Raw genomic sequence first — 22,188 nt, forward strand, 5'->3', positions numbered from 1 at the left:
CTCCAACCAGACTCTGCACCTGTGATGACAACGTTATACCAGTCAGCCAGTTCACAAACCACAGAGTTACTTCAGAGTGGATGTTTTCTTCTACCACAGATGTGTACACCTGTGTACAACATGTACCTGCGTGCAATGACTTTGCTCACCCAGTGTACTTTCCTCTTAGTTATTTGCTTGGTTGCACCTCTGCTAATTATTACCAATTAGACTCTTCTTTCTCCACTTCCGGTTTTTGCTCTTTTGCTGCGTGGAAATTTACTGTAATCCCAGTGTATGAGTTAGCTCACTTTCTGAAAGTAATCTGAATTACTTTAGCAGGACTGTATCGCCGGCTTCACTTCTAGAACATAGATTTAATTAAGCCTGTAGAAATCAATTAAGGTTATGTCTGGTACCTTTTTTTTTTTTTTTTTCCTTCTGTAAGCTGAATACTGGTAGCTTTTGCAGTGTTCTACTGTGATGGTGGCAGAATCTCCATGGCAACAGCACGTTTGCATTCCTACAGACATCATATTGTGCCTATATGCTCTATCTGAAAAAGCTTTTTTTTTTTTTTTTTTTTAAATAAATATAATCACAGTTATTTAGTTTATGTGCTGAAGGATTTATTCTCATTAAGATAATAAAATTGTAACTAAAAAGCTTTGCTTATTTGCTTCACATTTTCACTGTTCCATCTTTATTGGGGTTTAGAATAACAATATTTCTTTGATGCTAAGTAATTGGAAGCTTTTACCTTCTTCCCCTGTAATTCACTAGCGCACAAACATGTACAAGAGCTGTCTGGACTGTTTAAACAAACTTTCTCTCAAATAATCCTTTGTTTCTTCTGAAGAATCTCCGATTCTTTTCTCCAGATGTACCATTTCAAGAAGGTCTTCACTCACTTAACATCATCCAAGAAAATATTCTCATGAAGTACACACAAGCAAAACAGAACAGATTAGAAAAAAAAAAAGCAGCCAAAGGGTGAGGTACAATTACATGAAATACAACAATTCACGCACGACACATATACATTTTGAGACTGAAATCAGAACATCATGGATACCACTTTACCCTAAATTCTACCACTTCTAGCAACTGGACTGAGACTTTAAAACAAAGCTACCTTATTTTTTCCTTTATCATCATCTGTAGCATGATCCAATAGAAAGCAGTTCTGGCTTCACATGTCAAATCCAGGACAGAAGCACAGAGACATTACATTCAAGTCATTTCATTGGTTGGTAGCCTCATTTTCATTTTGATCCCCTATGTGGCTAAATGACATCTGTGATTAGAAAAAACAACTCCAATAGTTTCTAGATATTTCAAGAACACAGATTATTTCCCTTTCCAACCGGTAGAAAAACAGCTCAGGATAGGCTGAATTTTAGCTAAGGATTTCAACTCGAATCAAACACAGAGACTCAGCCAGTTCATTACTGCAGTTACTAAGTTCAGACACAAACCACAGTCCTTCAGCTCAAGAACTCAGTACTGTTCAAAACACAAAGCAGAAAGACGCCAAGAGAACCCTGCAGATTGAATGCATCTCTTATCAGATTCACTATAACTGCTTGCCCTCATTATCCCTGATTACTGACTAGCAGGGCTGACAAAGAACCAACCATTGATGTCAACCACTGAAAGTTATTCCCATGGTCCTTCAAAACCCCTTCCCACCCTCCTCCCTGCCCCCATTAATTTCACATACCCTCTCTACCTATTTGTTAGTAACATGGGTATCTCAGAAAATTTGCTGAGTTCTTGCTACCTGTTCTGTGGTATGGCAGATTTTTTCACCAATCTTACACAAGTAAATATTCTAGCTATGTAACACTGACTAATAAATCGTCTCTGCATATGATATTCACCACTCTCCAACTCTGCATTATTAATCCTTTTATTCCTTTATACTCCCTCCTCCCCAAGATGTTATTTGTAGTTGTAGCTGAGGTGGGTCTCTCAGACATCTCAGTAATAGTACTTGATCTTACCATGATCCATACCCACACAAGCAAAAAGGCCATGTGGATTCAAAACACAACTACATATACAAGTCCTCATTTAACAGTTAGAAACTGGAAACAACCTAATTATCAAATGGCAGCATCTAAATGAGGAAACAAACCAGACTCTTTAGATTTGCCTTGATTTTTACATGGCAGAAATAGCAGGGCTTTGTATTAATTTTTATATCTTCATTCAACAATGGAGGAGAAAACATAGTAAACTAAACACAAATGAAGGACAAAGAGAAATTAAAACTATTTAAGATAATGCTTTGAGAAACTAATAAAACATTAGCTTTTTAAAGAAAAATACTCAGGCATAGAAGGAGGAACTTGGGGGAAGAGAGGGAGAGGAGGGCAAGGAAAAAAATAGGAAATACATAAGCTCAGTAGCAAAGAGCAGAGGGGACTGCAGTTATCTGTAAACTTTTTCTAACGACAGATGGAATTTTCAGTTTAAGTTATCCAAAACATTTAACTGACAAAATAAATTACAAGTGGAAAGAAAGTAAATCACTTCTAGAACCTCATCCTCTTCCCCTAAATCAAATAAATAACTTAGTCTCTTTCAAAGCAACATTTATTGACACAATGCCACCTTATACTTCTGCTTGAAGCACCACTTAGAAAAGAGACTCATTTAAAACAATAGCAATATGTAATATTCAAAATTTAGTCTTTGATGATTCCTCTTTGTCTTGTCTGCTTGTCCACCTTCAGCAAATTAATACAGCTTGAACAGTGTCACAAAGACTCTTTAACCCTAGCAGAAGGGCTGTATTTACAGATTCATAATCCTTATTGCCAGGGAGGAGGACCTGACCAGGAAAACTGCTTTTAAAAGTATATCTAACTGAATTAAGATTTAGTTAGTACCTTCTTGAATGAAAGCATACTCTCTCTCTCTCACACACACACGAAGTACAGTACTCTTGGAGAGAAAATGAAGGAAAACAAGTCCTTTGGAACAGGAGGGAAAAAAAGAGAGAGCAAAAGAACAAGACATTGAAGTGATAATATACAATTATCTTCCTTGAACGAGCCTGGGTATGAAAGCAAGTATGACACAAGACCTTGATTGCCTTAGGGTTTTGATATTTAATAAAATAATTGTAGAATCCAGCAATGGCTTGACTTGGAAGACACTGAAAGACCATTTAGTTCCAACCCTCCTACCCTCCTGCCATCATTACTTTGCAGCAATTGACCAAACATTTTATGACTCTGCAAAAAAAAAAAAAAAAAAAAAAAAATCTAGAGAATTAAAAACAAACAAACAAACAAAAAAAACCCCTCTGTCATAAAAACAAATCAAAACAGCAACCCAGTCCTTAAACATCACAATGATTTAGAGCACAAGTATAAAGATAACAGTGTCAGGAAGTAGCTTTCCCAAGATGTGTGTTACTTCCTTACTACCCACTGGTCATCACACGGAGCAAGCAGTACCAGAGAGAAGACTGGGCTATCTGAACCAATTCAGTTTGTCCTGGTGTTTTGTTTTTTTTTTCTCCCCAACCATTTTCTAACTTAATGGCCTGAGAGCACCTCAGTGACTCCACTGAGGAGCTGGTGCAACCCTGTGGCAAATGCAAGTCTAGTCAGAACAGCATCGCTTCTATTCAATTAAAGACATTCCCAATATTTATGGGTGAAAATAGCAATATCATAATTTCCAATCAGTTTTCAGACAAAGGCCTAGGAAAAAAAGGAGTAAGCTTAAAAATTCCTCAGTATGGCTTTGACCAAACTCATATCCAGCATATTTCCCTTCAAAAGTTAGGCTAAATGTTAGCAGTACAGAGATTTTACATTATGCTATCAGAGAGCCATTTGCTACATACAAGATTTAGTTGTGAGAGCCCACTTCCACCTCCTTTAATATTTAGTTACTGTAAATATCATTCTTAAAAATCATTATTTCTTCTTATAATGGCTTATAATGTCTCCTGGGGTCTCAACTGCTTCAGAGCAGCCAAAACTTAGCACTGATCTGAAAGTGCTACATTGTTTAACTCTCTGATCTCATGATGGAAAAGTGGAACAGAAACATATCAAACCTATGTTACACATTTAACAACAGCCTCTCTCTCTTCTAAACTATTCTTCCTGCAGCAGCTTCCTGATATGTCCTTCACCTGTTGTGAATTTAAGTTCCTATCTGTGACGTAGCAGATAAGGGAACTCTTCTTTCTCAAAATCACAAAGATTGCATGTAGTTTCACTCTGTACCTATTAAAATTCCAATGTATTTTGAAATTGAAATCCCTTCTATTCATGCAATCTTACACAGTTAAAACAAAGTCATTGTATTTCCTGAAATACTTGTGCTGTTAATTAGCTTGTTGACTGAGAACAAAACAAACATACAAGAAACCTTAATATCTATCAGTTTTTCAGTGCTATCTCTCTGTTGCCATGGTCACAAGTTACCATAGAAACTATTAGACTCATCTGTATTTTTAGATTAAACTTACTTTACTTTCACAAAACATCGATTCAATTGATAGAAATGGCCAATTCTGACCAGAACATACTACAAAATTCAAACATTACATTGGAGTGACACTGATGAGGCACAAAGACAGAACAAAATGGTTCAATTTCAGGAGAAACAAAAGGAGTTGCAAACACTAATGTTTACAGAGCTCCTTCATGAGCTAGGAAACAGGTTGAATGGACAGTTAAAAGATCTGAGGACAGTTACTGTCTAATACTGTTGTATCCATAAGCTTGGCTAGAAAATATTTAAATTAAAAATCTCAGCAAGTTTAAGCAGCCTTTTTAGATAGGAGATACCTGCAGCATTGCTTAGTATTTGTCTGCTAAAGCCTCTTTTTTTTTTTTTTTTAAATTAATTAATTAATTAATTTTTAAGGCCGATTTTACCTATTTATGTCATCTCTTTCTAAGCAGGAAGTTCACTCACAAGAAGCTCGATCAGTCACACTCAAGCTACTTTCAGGCAGGTCGTTGCTCTCGCGCGCTGAGATTTTATGCTGCATTGCGCCCTCTGGTGGACAAATAAATTCACAATCCTGCGGATTAAATACTGTTAGATCAGCACTACGCTAATGGAAACTATCACGAAGGTGTTATATCAGAAACAAGCATTACTACGTAATCTTCAATTTGTGCACTTCCAGGAAGGTTTTTCAGCGACCTTTTCCCGGCTAGATTCATCTCAGCTTTTTCATTTTCTCTCTGGACAATTCAAACGATGCTAACTCACACATAGCTCAGCACTCCTGAATTTAGGTGCAAATTTGGGGTCAAATGTCAAAATAAAAGTTTCATCTACCTGTGCCATTCACATTTGAGAAATAATACGTACAGGAAAGTCAGAAGGGAGGAGTCCATTAATGCAGTGATTTTGATGGCAGGCATAGCCATGAATACAAAATAAGGTTTGAGGATCTGTGTTGTTTAATTAAAGAAAGTCACCGAAAGAAATTCAGCTTGCTTTCTTGTTACTAAGTCACCAAGCTTTACTTAAGATAAAAAGCTTAGTTTCTGTGAGAAAACACCACCTAACTTGTAAAATCTGGAACTATGTGAAGCAGGTGATGGCACAGGCAATCCAACAACAAAATACATACATGATCGACTGCCAATTTCCCCATTTATTAATTGAATCCTGCTTCTCCTTAACATTTTATTGACTGTAAACAAACTTAATTCTCTATTTTAAATCCTTACTGCATATTGTTGTCATCATTCCTCAAGGTAACCTGCCACAGTTCTCCCAGTTGCATCTTCACACAACCACTTTACTGACTTTCTAATTTTCCAACAGAATCTTCTCTTTCTATACTTTATATCTCCACTGAGACGTAGTGACCAATAGTAACTCAAGATTGCAATTAAGGCTTGATAGGAGAGCATCCTGGGTGCTGACCTGTGTTCTGAGTAGAAGTTTGCCTTACAACACTTTGTGCGTGCAGCACTGTCTGCACTCTGGCTCCTGAAAGCTCTAAGGATCAGTTGGAATCAACAAGTAAATAATGCAAAACATTCTCTCAAATGAATCCTCTCAGGTCCCTTTTTGGCAAGGTTCCTCTGACACTCCATGCGGTTTTGTCTGGCTTTGACAGAATTAATTTTTGAAAATTTACAGTCAAACCCTCTTGCACTCTGGTGGAAAATGCTCTTTGATAGACTCACAGAATGATAGTATATTGCAAGTTGGGTGGGACCCACAAGTTGAGTCTAACTTCTGGCTCCACACAGGGCCAACCCCCCAAAAAAATCAAACACTGCATCTGAGCGTTGTCCCAGTACTTCTTGATCTCCAGTAGCCTGGGGCCATGACTATTGCCAGGGCACACTGCTGACTCATGTTCAACTTGCTGTCAGCCAGAACCCTCAGATCCCTTAGGACAGGCAGTCAAGTGCACAAGCAGAAGTGATAAGCTGTGTAAAAAGTGATATTCAGTAAAATACTGAATTAAGATGGTAAAATATTGTTGAATACCTTAAACACTGTCTATTTGAAGGAATTTGTCTTGCAGAGGCTATCGAACTGGCTTTTCATCCACACACAAAAGCTAATAATTTGTTTGGGAGTAACCATTCTGTTCTTACAGTCCCTGACATAGTTTTCTCTCTAGAAAACTATAACAGACTGAAAATGTTCATAGTTTAACTTACCTCTCATGAAATGCGCCAGCTGGGCAGTAGAAATGTATTTCTGATGTCCATTGCCATGAATACAGATATCACAATTCTGATATATGGTGAGTCAAAAATCTTCATTACCTCATGCAAATTATAAGCAAACAAGACAAACTACATACAAGTAGAAGTGCTTCTAACTCTCAATTTTAGAATATTTCTCAATGCATTTTAAACACACACATGATCTGTGTGCCAATGAGGCATTTCCAACAAAGCTTCAAGAGAAGCGTCTCCCACCCTTGACAGCATTACACTGTCATGCTTGAGACCCATCTCCTGTATGATGGAGAACGTCCAAACTCAGGATGTTAACCAGAAAACTTATTTTCTCCTGCTGTTACCAAAGCAATGAAAACTATAGGAAATCTCTGGGTTTTTGTTTTGTTTTGTTTTTTGTTTTGTTTGTTTTCATCATTTGTCTGAATGGGTGGAGAGGAAAAAAAAAGTTTCTTTAAGCACGTTGTATTGCCCATTGCTTAAATACATATAGTATAGACACTCATACATGGCTCATTCACATAAATGAGCCAGGCTAATCTTCCTTGTCAAGAAAGAAGGCAAATCAGCAGGTCAAATTTTGCTGCAAGCTGACTACTGCGTATTGATACCCACTTACACACACCCGAGCTGTTATCCCCACAATACTGCTATGAAACGCAGTCTGGCAGCACTGCCTATATTTATGTTTGCCATCTAGCAAAACTTCCCCTTTCTGACCTGCTGCAAAGACTGTAGCTAAATTTCTTACCTTTGATTAATCAGTCTAGCTCTGCATTTCAGCTGTAACAGCAAACATTTCTGATACAGTCTCAGAAAGTTGCAATTATAGGAGACTGCCTATAGGTCACTGAGAATGTGTTAAATTTTGTGTCTTCTTACAAATGTTACTTCTAGGGTGTTAGAGCTGAGAAACAGAGCAAGAGAATAATGGCTTGCTTGGTATGTGTTTACAGAACAGGTTTAGGAAAAGCAGCAGCTAAAACCTAATTACTAGGGGGGAAAAAAAACACACAAAAGAAAATGGCAAGCATGCCAATCACTATTTCTTTTCACTTTATGTTATTGCGATTCCAGTTTTTCTTTATAAACAGAACACTGACAATCATGACAAAGAAGATAGCTGGTACGTGACTGTAGCAAAATCCAGCATTTAGTAGGTACAAAATATATGTTTTGATTGTGCATTCAATTTCCCCTGGAGCTCCTTACTAGCATTTCCCCAGTATAAGATGTCTACTACAAAGCACTTGATATTTATCAGGTACTTTCCACAGCTCGACTGACCAGGGAGGAAAAATTCAAACTCTGTGGTTCTGAAGTGATGAAAGGTTCAAGAATCTAAATATACATAGGTCAGGCCCAGCTTAGAAGGGTGGATGGTTTCTGTATGAGAGAAATCAGATTCCAATCTGTAGTATGTAGAGCTGAAGTAAGGTCAGAGGTTCAGAAAAAAACTGTCAGTATTTCCTAGACAAATCTGTACTGCGCATAGCCCATTTTCCACCCTACCCTATCTCACAAGACAGGTTCTTTGCTGCTGTGAAAGCTTACTGTCTTCATTAGTCTTCATACTGCTTGTTCCCTCAAGTTACCCCACACGCTCCTTAAGATCTCTTCTCATCTGAAGCTGTTAGACTTTATAGCAGTACCCTAGGAACAACTGAGTTGTTTACAACATCTTGCAATAGTGCCAAATTCCAGATGGAAGGTGACCCTTCCCCAGTCCTTCTTCCTTGGTAACCTTAAAGAACATCTCCATGCTGCCTGTGCATTTGTGCATATACAAAAACATTAAATTTAACCATTAACAAAATTAAATTCAATAGGCTCCAGACCACATACAACATGAGAACTCTTGGGCAACCAGCTCTAGGTAGCCCTGCTCGAGCAGGCCAGTTAGACCAGACAACCTGCAGAGACCCCCTTCCAAACTCAACTACCCTCTGAATTTACAAAGCTTCAAGAATACTTTGCAGGTTCTCCACGTGTGTTTACAGGGCAATTCAGAGAGCAACACAAGATGTGTCAGCCTGGTGGCAGGTTACAAATGCCCAAAAGGAATCTAAGAAAACCTGTTATTTCCCAACAGATAGCAGAGTAGTACGTCAATGCAATGTCTCCATCAGGAAGAAGACTTTCATTCCTTTTCCTAGACTTCTCTCTTAGACAATAACCCATACTTTCTAAAATTGCATGCAAGTTTGGAAGACAGAAAGAAAAACTCAGTACAGCTCAACAGTTGCTCTCAGGCTCACTGACACTACAGTTAACACACAAGCTGCCTTCATACAACACTGTGCAGCCAGAGGACTTGCAGAACATCCCATAACCACCTCGCTTTCCTCCTCAGGCACATATTCCCTGCTGATTAAGATGGAGATAGAGAAATAAAATTCAAAAGTATAAATTTCTGGAAATTCAGGGTTCTCTAGAAATCTCTTCCTGTGCTTCTTTCTGTGTCCAGATGTTACGAGGGAAGAGGTATAAACACTCACTGAACTCAGTGGGTTCTACTGCTAGGTACAGATTTAACCATTTGCTTAACTGCACAATCAAGCTCAGAAGACACTGAATAGAAACTACATTCCAGCATTGCCTGCTGAAAACATCAAACAACAGCTGTTAAAAACATTTTGCCAAAACAGCACATTCAACGTTATTGTTAAGAAGAGAATTTCTATGCAAGACCATGTCATCCAATGCAGAACTGTATCTAGGAACTCACCAAGAATGGTGGCAGATCTGTAGAGGCTCTGAATCAAGCAGAGTGAAATCTAGCACTCACATTTGCACCAGAAATGTCCACAGCAAGACATCCTCTTGCTCTGGGTTAAGTTCCGTTGCCTAACATCATCAGCTTTGCATATCACACACTCCACACAGCCTGTAATGACTCCAGATTCTCAATTTAAAAAAGAAACCACTTAATTTCCCTATACAAGAAGTCAGGGTGATTGACTTACGGGTCAATCAATGATATTGATATCACTGATATCAAGCATCAATGTTAAGTAAAAGATACATGATATAACATCTAGTACAGGAGGACAAAAGCAAATCCAAATTTGAATCTTCAGAAATTCTTCTTGCAATTAAAAGCAGGAGAAGTTACTGCAGATAAACTGAATTTAGATAGCATTCTGGAAAGTCACAGTATGAAATTAATAGTAAGTAATCAGAAACTATCAAAGCATATGTACAAGAAGGCAGAAAGATTAGCATATGGACAGCCTAACTAATCCTTTGCTTCCAAATCAACTCCCTCACAATGATCTAGATAAACAATTTGCCATGGAGATTTCTAGTTGGAAAAGAAGAATACAGAAGTACGGTTATAGAGGTATTTTGAGTAAAGAGAATAGCAGTTTGTCTTGTGTCCTAGACTTTCTTGCACTGAACAATTCCTCACAACTTCATTTTCCTCATATTCAGTAAGGAGAGGTATTTCCACTGGGAACAGAGAGAATTCTTTCTGTAGTACTTGTTATTCCATGTACTAGTGAGGCATGTATACAATGTTCTCTAACAGAAATAAAAAATGAACAGTTTCTACTTCCCCCTTCCACCCTCTGCCTCTCAAACTCAAATCCCAAAGTCAAATCAGATTTTCTACTGATCCTAGGTAAGAATTTCTGCATACTTTGGGACAAATACTTATGACAAGATAGAAGTTTTTAACATGGTCAGATGGTCAGTCAAGGTTTAAAATCTTAAAAGTGACAAAAAAAAAAAAAAAAAAAAAAAAAAAAAGAAACAAAAACCAAAAAGTAAAAACCACTTAATTGTTTTCCCCAAACACCAGATAATTCATAACAATTTGCCACCAAGATGACACAAAATAAAGAATTCAGCCTCAATCTTCAACTTTACAAACTTCTGAAGGCCTACACTTTTGGACAAAAATATTGGTGGAATCTTACAGTATAGCTTCTATACATTGTCAATAACAAAATGCTGGGCTCTGTGACAAATCTACTGTAATTTGAGAAATACACAGCAAGAGACATAAGCAAACATGAATGTCTGTGTCATGAGCTCTCTGTGATGGTGCTCCCCCATTACAGATCTCAACAGCAGAAGAACTACTCATTTCTATTCATCCTTTCTCTGCAGTTTCACTCCCACAACATATATTCTACATACAATGTAATTATGCGATAAGCAGTGGATGCTGCTCAGGTCTCAGGACACTGATAAATGTGGTTAATGGTAAAAAAAAAAAAATTAAAAAAAAAATTAAAAAAAATCTGTGCAAGAGCTGAAGCAGGATAAAGCAAGAGGACTGATAAAGCAGAACAGTCCCCACTCTTTTACCCTCCACAAATTGAATTCTGCTATTAGACAAGGTTGTACATCAGCCGTTTGTCTGCTCTTGTACTCTGAGTACAGATCTCCTACAGCTGAAAGACAAAGACTTCTGGAATTCTCTAGTACATCTGCAGACTGCAACAAGTCAGACTTTCCTCAGAAATCTGCTAGAACGAAAAAATTGGTCTGTAGGAAAACATCATCATGACACGGAATTCAGTAAATGGCAAATTCAGTAAATGTCCCACTATACAGAAATCCTCTCACGCTGATGCTTTTCCCAGAATCCAAGTGAAGAACAGAAATAAAATTCAAGTACCTTTAAAGGACAAACAAAAACAAAACAAACAAACAAAAGTTGCAAAATTCTTACAGATGACCACCTTTCCTTCTCAGCAGTTACCTCCCAGGGATATCTGTATCTGCTCCTTTGTGCATGCAGACAATAGCACATTTTCTTCATAACTAAGCTTACTAATTTCCTCACTTAACCTTTTAGAAAAATAAAAACAAGCTTATCTTCCAGTACTAAAATGTATAATCTGGTTTACTCCTCCCATGAGTGAGTCCTTTACATTCAAAAGCACTCAGCATACATCGTTTAAGTCACCTTCTGGAAGGGGCCATCCCCTTCCACATGACAGTTGTGGTCCATTCTTAAGACAGATGAATCATTGTGGGCACACAGCTGCAGAAGGATACCCAGAGCAAAATAAGACAATCTGGGGAGCCACCCAACCCTGAGCAACTCCATTGTCTAACTATTTTTCCAGCATCTGTGCAATGGTTATCACTAACCCTAGTCAGTTCTCCCCATCGATATTCTCTCCAGCTAGGGTTATACAGAGGGAATTTCAAAGCAACAGGTTATGTACAAACACATTAGCACTTCCTCCAAGAGGGGGGTGAAAAGGAGAAAATTCCTAAGGATGTGCATCCTCTATTCCACGTTCTGAATCCCAGCTTCCCCCCTTGACCTTAGAATGAGCTCTACAAAGCAGTATCTGTTATGTACATTAATCTCAGCTCCCTTCCTTAGGAGAGTTCCCACTCAAAAGTTACAGGCAAATCCTGGGACAGAGATGGGTGTTGAGGAGAGGTCTCCTTAGGATGACTCTCCAGAAGTAAGAGAACCTGCAGTTTTCTTCTTAGGGCGGGCTTTCATGCTTTTTACAGGCAGCTGAGGAGAAAGAAAGAGGTATCTTACATTAGTTTACTACAACACCTAGATGCCTACTAGGAAGAGACAAAGATACAGAATGAAAGTAGGACAAAAGAGCTACAGCACAGTGACCTTATTCACATCATCTGTTATTTCAGACTATTTAAATATTCATTTTGTTTCTAATCAAATTACTCTGAGCATATCCTTGAGAAAACAGTAAGGAGAGGAAGACATTATAAAACAGGAAATGCAATAGCAAATTGAAGTCAGCTGTCTTGACAAAACTTCAGACATCACAAAAGCCGTAAGCAGTAACACTGATATAGCATTTCATTGCCATTAATTCTTCTGCTTTTTGATGACCATTCCTAACAGCCCAAATTGTAGAAACATCTTGAATTAGTAATTCAAACTAAAGAATAGGCCACGTATGAAAACCAATATGCTTACAATGGGCTTTGTTGGAATTTCTCTATTCACAGTGAATTGCACTGAGTCATTACAGCCTTTTCACAACTTTGGAGTCACTTCAACAATTCCTCACTAGAAACCATGGGAACAAATCTTTTTTCCCTGTTTCCCTGCCCATTTCCACTATACTATGGAAGAAAGTAGAAGGGTCAAAACAGAAGTAAGCCTCAGAGATTTAAAAAATATCCAGACCTATTTTAAATACTTTAAAAATATCTACTGCCTAAATATGAAAGCAAAGCTAGGTCCTGGCTTATGACAGAGGCAGGCAATAAAAATACAAAAATTATAGAGACCAAGACAACAAGCAGATGGCAAGTCCTCTGATGTAGGACTTCGGCAGCAAACTATCTGATAATGTTTATAGTGAACAGCTTTTAAACACAGAGACTATGAAGCCAGAGCCTTCTGACAAAACCCAGGAATTGATGTCCGCATTGAAACAATTTATCCCCTGCTCACCTCAGATTTTGTCATCTTCTTAGGAGCTTTGAGGCTCTGTACACGTTTTGGCAGTTTGTCCCCTGTATCTTCATCTGATGGGTCTGTTCTAATCTCTGATGGGGTTCCGTTGGGTCTCTGTGCAGTGCTGCTCTCCTCTCCTGAGGAGTAACAGGACACTAAGAAATAAGAAAAAGGTTTTTTCAAATATTTTTGAAAAAACATGTCCAGATGTGATTTTTAGACTTTATGTGCTGACATCTAGTCTAATATGGCCCATACTTAAGGACCACATGGAAGAGAGATGTCAAAAATCCTTAAGAAGGACAGGGATTTATTAGTAGTTGGGAAGGAACAAGGAGGAAGAACAGTTTCTCCCAGATAATTTGCAAACTTGTGGTCCTTCAGAGACCTGGTGCATGAAGTCCAGGTATTCTCTCCTCACCTGCTTGCTTACCAAGTGAGGCCTTGTGAGATCACATAGTGACCCAGCATGGATGTTCTGTACCTGAATCTTCAATAGTTTCAAGGAGGCTTCCTCCAGAGGGTCGAAGCTGTGACTCATGGCTTTGCAAATGCACAGCATCTTCGTCCCGGATCAGAGTGAGATCCTGCATGCTGAAACTTCGTAGCTTCTCAGACAAAACTCCTTGGCCCTAAGGACATAAAAATTAGGGTCAAAGACACTTCACCTTCACCAAAATCATCTCATTCAGAAAAAGGAAGGGGCCACACTCCCCACTACAATACTCTAAAACAAGCACAAATAAACCAACATCACCTGAAAAAGAAGGAAAAAAAAAACAACGCTCCCAAGGCCCATGGGGAAGTGGTTAGAGCAAAATCCATTCCACTCTACCTCTACTCCCCAAAAATCAAAGGATGAGATTTACTGCAAGGCAAATGGGTTTTAAGGTAAAACAGACCGTTGAGTAGTAGCACTCCTAACAGACTCACATAAGTAATTCCAGGCATACAAAGCTAAAGTATTATGGAATTCCAGAATGTCACAGAAGGTTAAACTGTGTTTGTAGTGCAAGTTGTTGCATTACCTTTGCAGCTGCAGTAACTGCTGCATTGGCAGCCAGGTTTAATCCTCTTTTACCAACTCTCATCATGGTTTCATAGCTTTTGTCACGTGCCTGAGTAATGTATTCATCGATTTCCTAAGAAGACAACATGAACCACATCATTTAGCTACCAATGAAAAGCAAACCAACCAACAAATACAAACACTTGATCAGTCTTCTCCATCATCATCTTTAAAACTCACGGCTCATCAGGGCACCTTTTTTTTTTTTTTTTTTTTTTTTCAAGCTGCCAGACTAATCTGTCATAGATCAAATAATTCTATTTTTTTCCCCCACTACTTACAGGAAGCTTGCAAATGCAACTGTAATTTAAAGAATGCAATCTCCAAATTATCACATCTGAAACAAAGCAATTACTTACAATGAGAATGTGAAGAAACAGCCAGGCTACAGAACATACGGCTACTAACATGACCAAAAAATGTAACTACCGATAGTGGCTATAAGGGCTAAAGATAATGGGATAGTCAAACATTAACTCTAAGCATTAGGCAAAGTACTGATTACATCATAGCCTTCAGTAGGCTGCAGAACGACAGCACTGACAATCATTCTATGCCTACACATGTCAGCAGAAGCTCAAATCGTGCATTTGAGTTTTCATTAAGATTCACGGCTGAACCAAAATTCAGTCAACTTCCAGACAGGTCAATATCTTCCAATGAGCAAGTACCTTCTCTTTATTGGAAAGCGTTGGGTGCACAAACTTCCTGTAGAGGACACTGGAGCCCTTGGTGTAAGGAGAGAGCAGCCAAATCACAAATGCGATTTTCAACTCGAAATAAAAGGGAAACCTGAGAGAAAGAGGGAAGGGAAGAAAAGGAGGAAAAAAAAAAACCAAAAAAACAGAAAAGAGGGAGAAAGATGGAGAATTGGAATCAAGATCATCACAGAGACAGAGGAGACAGCTGGTAGAGAGCAGCATGGGCAGAAAGAGTAAAGAGAAAGCAAGAACTCAAGCATAAAAGAATAATAATAATCAGTATAATAGATCAGAATAGCAAAATCCTCTCTGGAATCCTAGGGCACACCTCCTTGGAATTTCATTTAGTCTGGCACGCATACCCATGAAAACTCCATAAGCTGGGTACCTCTAGCCCTGATCTGATTGCTGCTCTCATCATTCTTAAGTTTGCTTGAAGACCATCTGACAGATGCTACTATTACAGCAGTTCCATTTATCGGAGTTTTCAGTTACATATCTCTAGAGCTCCCTGGTTGTTACTAATGCTGGTGGCTAAGAACAGGCAGCATATAAGCCTTTCATTGCTATTTCTTACTCAGTAAAGTCTCTGGAAAGATACAATAGCAGAGATTCAAATAAGCAAATGCAAAATTTCTCCTGTCTCTGCTAGTATTAAGAGACTTCTGTTATCAGCAGTTCATTTTTAAGCCAAAGCTTTTATACTTTTCAGATCTTTGCTTTCCAAAGTTTTATGCAGGAGGGGGCAAAACAGTGGAGCACAATCATAAAGCATACATAGCCACTTTTTATTTCTTTTAAAGACATAACTGACTAGACCGTATTCTTCCAGACCTGTGCAAGGTACAGACACTAAAGCAATTAAGAAAACGATGATACTCTGTTGTCATTGTTGAAGGCCTCTGTTTGAATAGTGCCATGAATGACACATAGTACTGAGGGATAAAAAACTGCCTCACTCCACCCCAGTAGTGGAAGACATTTTCATCATCTCAGAGCAAAGGCATGCATCCAATCTGCTCCTCTGTACAACAGGCTTGCAAAGCAAAACAGGTCCTTTCCTTCTACCATCCTCCCTCCCCACTCCCTTTATTTTTGTGCCTCTAACTTCATCACTTCATGTAACAGCATCTCAAAAATGTTTCTTGTTGTAAACGGATGAAACCCTCTTAAAGAGGATGCGTCTATCCTAGTTGTCTTAACTGTTTCATAATCTGTGATTTCAGACAGCATCTTAGACACAATGTTTACAAACCTGCATACTTCATAGGGATTGAAAACTCCTACACAAGAGAGAAACCTTATTCATAGCACTACCCTGAAAAAAAAACAAACAAAAACCCAAAAACAAGCAAAACCACCACATGCTACCAAAGAACTCACCAGGAAAGAACAATGTCTGTGAGCGTTTCTGCAGTGGTGAAAAAGGCAAAAACAATCCAGTACATCATCCATTTCACCTGCAAAATAGCAATCAGTCACATCAGAAAAGAAAAAAAAATAGCAAACTGTCCTCTCAGTAAAGATGACTCATCATTTCCACACACTAAGATGAAGTCAGCAGAAAAAAAACCCAACACACACATCAGCAGTATAGATGCCAAATGTTACATTTAGTACAGAAAGACATGTAATATGAATGTACACTAAACACATAAATATTATATAAACAATAATATAAAATAGCATTGGATATATAACAGAATAACGGCGGGTGGCTCTGCTCAGGGTCTGTATAAGGGATGGAACTATTTAACATTATTATCAGTGACACCAGTGAAGCAGCACTGAATGCACTCCCAGAATTTTTACAGAGGACACCAAGCTGTGTGGTGTAGTCAACACACTGCAGGGAATGGTTGTCATCCAGAGGGACCTGGACAGACCTCAGAGCTGGGTCATCGCAAATGCCACAGAGTTCAACAAGGCCAAGCACAAGGTCCTGCATCTGGGCCAGGGCAATCCCAAACATGAATACAGGCTGGGCAGCGAGTGGATTGAGAGCAGCACTGTGCATCACAAAAAGCTGATGATGAGCCAGCAGAGCACACTTGTAGCCTAGAAACCCAATCATGTCCTGAGCTGTGTCAAAGGGTGCACATAGGGTAGGCTGAGGGAGGTGATTCTCCCCTTCTCCACTCTCATGAGAACCTACGTAGGTGCTGCATTCATCTCCCAAGCCCCCAGCACAAGAGAGACAAACAACTTGTTTGAGCAGGCTCAGAGAGAGGTCTCAGTCTGTCTTTGTGGCCAAACAGTGGCCTTCCAGTACTTACAGGGGGTTGACAGGAAAGAATGGGAAATACTCTTTCTGGAGTGCAGTGGTAGGACATAGGGTCATGATTTTAAGCTACTTGACGGGTAGGTTGAGATTAGCAGTTAGGAGGAAACTCTCTGTGGTGAGGGTTGTGAAGCACTGGAACACGTTACCCAGAGGGATGCCGCATACCTGAAAGTGTTCAAAGCTGGGTTGGGTGGGTCTTTAGGCAGCCATATCTAGTATCAGGTGTCCTTCCCCACGGCAGGGGAGTTGGAACAATACAATCTTTAAGGTCTCTTCCATCCCAAGCTATTTTATCATTCAATGATCATACTTGTTCTTAAAGAGTCAAAGTTAATTTGCAGTTGATGCCCAAAGTATCAAACAGACTTACTGTGCTGCTAGAAAGACACAAATTATTTACTTATCCGCAAGCTCTTGCTACACTGCTTCCCTAATATGGGCTACAGAGTCACTACAAAGTTTCCAATAAGCTTATATAAACATTAAAATATACTGAAATGTTAAAGATGAAAGGTAAAAGGCTCTTGAGGATTAACAGTTGGCTCAAAGACGCAAAAGGAAGCATAAAAATAGAAGGAAAAAGACAAAAGAAAGAATTAAAAAAAAAATCATTTTCAGAATGAAAACAATATCGGGAAGAGATAAGTACCATGGTTACGTAAGTTGCTCATAACACCCAGAAATAGTCACAGTAGACAGCCTGATAAAACTAAGTTCCACCTTACACAGTCTTCTTAGTAGTAACGCACTGCTCAAGAGAGCTGAGTTAAAGCGTGAAGAAGTAAAAAACATTGCTATGTTACTGTTCAAATGTGTGGTACATTCAAATGTATGGCATATTCACATTTTCAGTAAGAGGCATGGATCTGGATCTTGCTGTCTCCTCTTCATTCATTCTAGCCCTCTACCCCAGATGAAAAAGAAATACAGTTAAATATGGCAGTGGGACTGAAGTTCTAGAAGGTCTAGAAGTCACTGAAGCGCAGATTCTCAGGAGCTAGAAAAGCAGAAAGCATGGGGAGTGCCAGAGGGGGAAGAATATTTTTTTCTTTTCCTTATAGTTCTAACTCACAGATCACTAACAGCTTCAAAAACTGACAGTCAAGCTAAGCTATATTTGTTCTTCAATAGATTAAAGAGAAGTCAGGTCCTTGTTGCTCAACAGATGAGCAAACACCTGTTTCATCACCATGTTCACATTTGCACATACATCATTTCCCCACTTTGCACCATGAACCTAAATAAAGTCACTAAGTACAACAGCGTAATTGAAACGTAGATTTATCAAAGTCACACACCGCATGTGAAAGGACAAAATATATACATTTAAAGTGGTGTAAGGTACTAGAGGCAGTCTGTCAAGGTTGGTTGATGACATGAATCTTTATCATGGTGGGCTAAGAGTGATTGCTCTGTACTCTAACGCTGTTGCTGAACTGCTTCTGGTGTCTCAATCTGTATCACGGTGGCCTTCAATACATCACACTCCAGCACAGACACACACCTGTAAGGTCTTCCCCTAGCACCTGTATTGGTTCTTCAGCACTATGAGCAAGCCGTAGTGCACAGACACAGCTGGCTCTGTAACCACGTATCACAGCAAACAAGTTTCCCACTGACATTTCACATGAGTAGTTTGAACAGATTCACTCTCCCCTTTACTATGTTTAAACAAAACTTCTTTGTTCTACTCTCTCTGCTTCTGTTGAAAAACACAAAGCACTCTGAAGGTTAATGAATTGGACAGCTGGAATCCATCATATACATGTTTAGTTCTTATATATTTCTCTTAAGAATAAATAATTTAAAGTGAGGATGAATTTTGGTACTTCAAATGCATTTTCTTGAATCAAAGATCAAGTTAATAACATGTAATTATCTGCCATTTTGACTCTAAAAGCTTAATGAGACTAGTACTGTATCTCATTTCTTCTTCATTGCCTGATTAAGAAAGACCTACTGCAATTTAGGTAACATCTACCAAAAGAAAATCAGATCAATACACGGTTTATATTCTGCAAGAATATAACCTCAGCAGCCAACCTACCTACAGCAAATAGGCAAGTTTTTACAGTAAAGTGTATCTACAAATTCAAAGACTGTTTGGACCACGAATTCTATAACCCTAACTCCAAGTTCAGTAAGGTTCAAAGTATTCCTGACTAATACCTTTTATACTTGCTCCTCTTTTGGTTATCAGTATACACTGAACACTGACATTTTTACTTCTCTGTGGAAGGAAAGCAAGGAAAAGTAAAAATCAGATGAGCTAACTGTTGTTTTTACAGCTTTGCTCTATGAGACAGTTTCACCTCAGCCACCGTCACATTCTAAACCCTGTGGGCTGAATTTTAAGCCAACGCACAGGAAGTGCCTAGGCAGTTCTACAGGACTGAAGCAGCATAAGATCCCGCAACATTTATCACTGACATGCTATTTTGTAAGCAGCAGAGTTGGCTGGATGAAGAGTCTCAGACTATACCACAAAGCAACAGCAGCAAATTACATCTCACTCAGCCACATTACCTCTTCTGTACCTGATTATTCATCACCCTAAACAGAAAGAAATTTGTCCTACCCCTAAGCCAAATAACTCACCTCCACTAATCAACTTCGAACAGCACTTCTCTAAAGGTGGCATATATCATCACTGAAAACTACCAGGTGCATTAAATAAGGCAACTGCAACAATAGCATAGGCAGAGAGAGGGAAATTATCTCAGGAAGGAATGAGAATGAAGTCTTGACCATTGCTGATAACAGCGAGGAAGATAAGAAAACACAAACCAAGCAAGATTGCTCAGGCTTTTAGAAGAAAACAGAAGCAGTACTAAAAGAGCTGTAAAACGATGCTGTGCGAGTTCAAGAAATAACTTGTCCTTGGACTTCCATGTGCTTCCAGACTGCAGTGTTTCCTCCCGCTTCTCCTTCTTCAGACACTTCCTGGGAAAACAAAAAATAAACCTACAACCCGCATTTAAAGCTTGAAGCCTCCCATTTCAGTACGCATCCTCCACCGCAACTTCTCCAAGGGCCGTCGGGGCTGCTCTTCAGGCAGCCTGGCCGACCCGACGGCACTGCGGGGCGGGCAGCTCCCGGCGCCACCGGGCCGAGCCGTGGATTCACAGGGCAGCCGCGAAGGAACGCGCAGGAGAGCGCTGGTCACACGGCGAACCCATACTCACATATTCCTTCACGTTTTTCGTCTTCACGGCCTTGTAGGAGGAGTAGGCGGGGTAGAGCGTGCCGAATATCAGCCTGCAAGAAGAGCCGACCCCTCAGCAATTCGCGGCTCCCCTGCGCCCTGCACCGCCGCTGTCCCCTGCCCACCTCCACGGCCGGGAGCCCCCGGCGGCTCCCACTCCTCCGCAGCCGCATCAGGGAGGGCTCGGCCGCCCGCATCGCCGCTGCGCTGCCCTTATAGAAGGCCGCCGCTCCCGGGCCGCGGAAGCTTACGCAGAGCCGTCAGGACGCGGGGTTCTTCGCCGGGCTGGAATCTGCGGCACGGCTGCAGCTCCGCTACGGGCGGCGGCCGCGCCCCAAGTGGGGCGACCCGGCCCGAGAAAGCCCCGCGCATCCCTCCTCCCAGGCTGCGCTACTCACACCACGAGACGGGAGATGATCCAGGAGACCATGGCGGCGCCGGGCAGGGTCGGGCGGCGACGCAGGGCTCCGCGGCGGCAGGAGGCGGCTCCTAAAGGGCGGGTTCCTGCAGCAAGCACCGTGCAGCCCCGCCCCGGCTTCTTACGGGGGAGGAGTCGACGGGCCGCATCGCACCCAGAACCTCACCGCCCCGTTCGGGCAGCACGCGGCACTGGGGCGGTTCCCGCAGCGGTTCGCTCCAGCCGCGAGAACGGTGCGCTCCGCGGGGTACGGAGCGGCCTCTCCCCCGGGCGGAGAAAGGTTATGGTAGCGTGGCTGAAAAGAGGAGCTATCGGAAAGATGGCAGGGAGTAACGTGTGCAATGTAAGAAAAACTACAGGAGAGGGAGTGATGAATTAGGTGACAGACACTTCAGGAGGCAGGAAAAGAGCCCGCAGACAAAGCAGCCTTCCAAAGTTACCTGCTCTGCAGTCCATCACAACAGCCAAAACACTGCTAACAAACAGATTACTTTAAAACCTTTCCAAGACTCCTGCTTCCCTGGAAATGAAATCAAATTAGCTAACAGGCACAGGTCAGTGTTATCAAACTTAAGGGATAGAGGCTGTTTCCAGGATAACTACATGTTGTCTGGTGCTCTTGCTCTTGAGAATTGCACTAAGGCCTAGAATTGCCTAGCTACACAAATAAAACTGAAGAGGAGGGAAGTAAATATTATCCATCTGCATATTTAGACACAACAGCCTACCAGAAAACAGAATAGTAAAGATTGTTTCAACAACTCAACCAAGAGCACTGTCCAGAGAATCCTCCCCTTCAGCCATTGCAAGAGTTAATTAATGGACTGCTTTGCACCCCCTGAGTAAACTAGAGACAAAGACTGACCAGGCTCAGCACACTGATCTTTGAATCACATTAAGATGATCATTACATAAGCTATTTTTTAATTAACAAAACAAAAACAAAAAAAAAGAAAGAACAATTTGCTAGAAAGCCTAATGTGCAACAAACAAAAAGAACTCAAAAAAAAAAAAAAGGAAGGAAGGTGGAAGGTACTATGGCAGGATCCCATTACTTGTACAAATAGCCCTTCTGAAAAGGGAATAAACCAAAGAAAGATCAAACAATGAGTTGCCAGGGAATAATTTTCTCATGGATGCATGAACCTCAGCATAATGAGCAATGATGAAAAACGCAAAACATCAGCAAGTTTCTGTCACATGTAAGAGCTGGAAACAAAACTGTTGCTACAGACAGTGACAAAGAGCATCCTGTCGTGGATGTGAATGGCCACAAAATGATTACATAAGGGACTTCACAATTTACAATGCCGGCAGCACAAATTACCTACAAATAGAACAAAAGGAATATCCTATCACAAGTCCAAGGAACACAAACGTGCATGTCCCCCACGAGAATAACTGTGTGTTTATTCCCACCAGTTT

At 40.2% G+C, this 22,188-nt stretch overlaps 1 protein-coding gene across 4 annotated transcripts; it reads right to left on the minus strand.

Annotated features, from left to right (window-relative positions):
* Positions 1-595: 595 nt before the first annotated feature.
* On the minus strand, positions 596-20,892 carry REEP2 (receptor accessory protein 2). Of its 4 annotated transcripts, none has more exons than XM_072347900.1 (8): positions 20,744-20,892; positions 20,326-20,398; positions 16,240-16,316; positions 14,827-14,947; positions 14,115-14,228; positions 13,571-13,718; positions 13,084-13,241; positions 596-12,165 (listed from the first exon to the last, which is right to left on the minus strand). In XM_072347900.1, the coding sequence occupies exons 1-8, from the start codon at positions 20,773-20,775 to the stop codon at positions 12,091-12,093; spliced, it is 798 nt and encodes a 265-aa protein (XP_072204001.1). In that variant the 5' UTR covers positions 20,776-20,892; the 3' UTR covers positions 596-12,090. The 4 variants fall into 4 exon arrangements, with proteins under 4 accessions (XP_072204001.1, XP_072204002.1, XP_072204003.1 ...); XM_072347901.1 differs by lacking the exon at positions 20,744-20,892 and adding an exon at positions 20,471-20,601 and having other exon boundaries at positions 14,827-14,883; XM_072347902.1 differs by lacking the exons at positions 14,827-14,947; positions 20,744-20,892 and adding an exon at positions 20,471-20,601.
* Positions 20,893-22,188: the final 1,296 nt, after the last annotated feature.

Source organism: Excalfactoria chinensis, chromosome 13 (assembly GCF_039878825.1).
Source record: "Excalfactoria chinensis isolate bCotChi1 chromosome 13, bCotChi1.hap2, whole genome shotgun sequence".
In the NCBI taxonomy this organism is placed as follows: Eukaryota; Metazoa; Chordata; class Aves; order Galliformes; family Phasianidae; genus Excalfactoria; species Excalfactoria chinensis.

Excerpts from the sequence above, each read along its gene's own strand:
- REEP2 (XM_072347900.1), bottom strand. The coding sequence starts at position 20,775 with ATGGTCTCCTGGATCATCTCCCGTCTCGTGGT. Across the intron at positions 20,399-20,743 it reads ATCATCTCCCGTCTCGTGGT|GCTGATATTCGGCACGCTCT; the intron begins GTGAGTAGCGCA and ends CTCTTCTTGCAG. Across the intron at positions 13,242-13,570 it reads TGAAACTATTGAAGATTCAG|TGTCCTGTTACTCCTCAGGA; the intron begins GTACAGAACATC and ends CTTATTTCTTAG.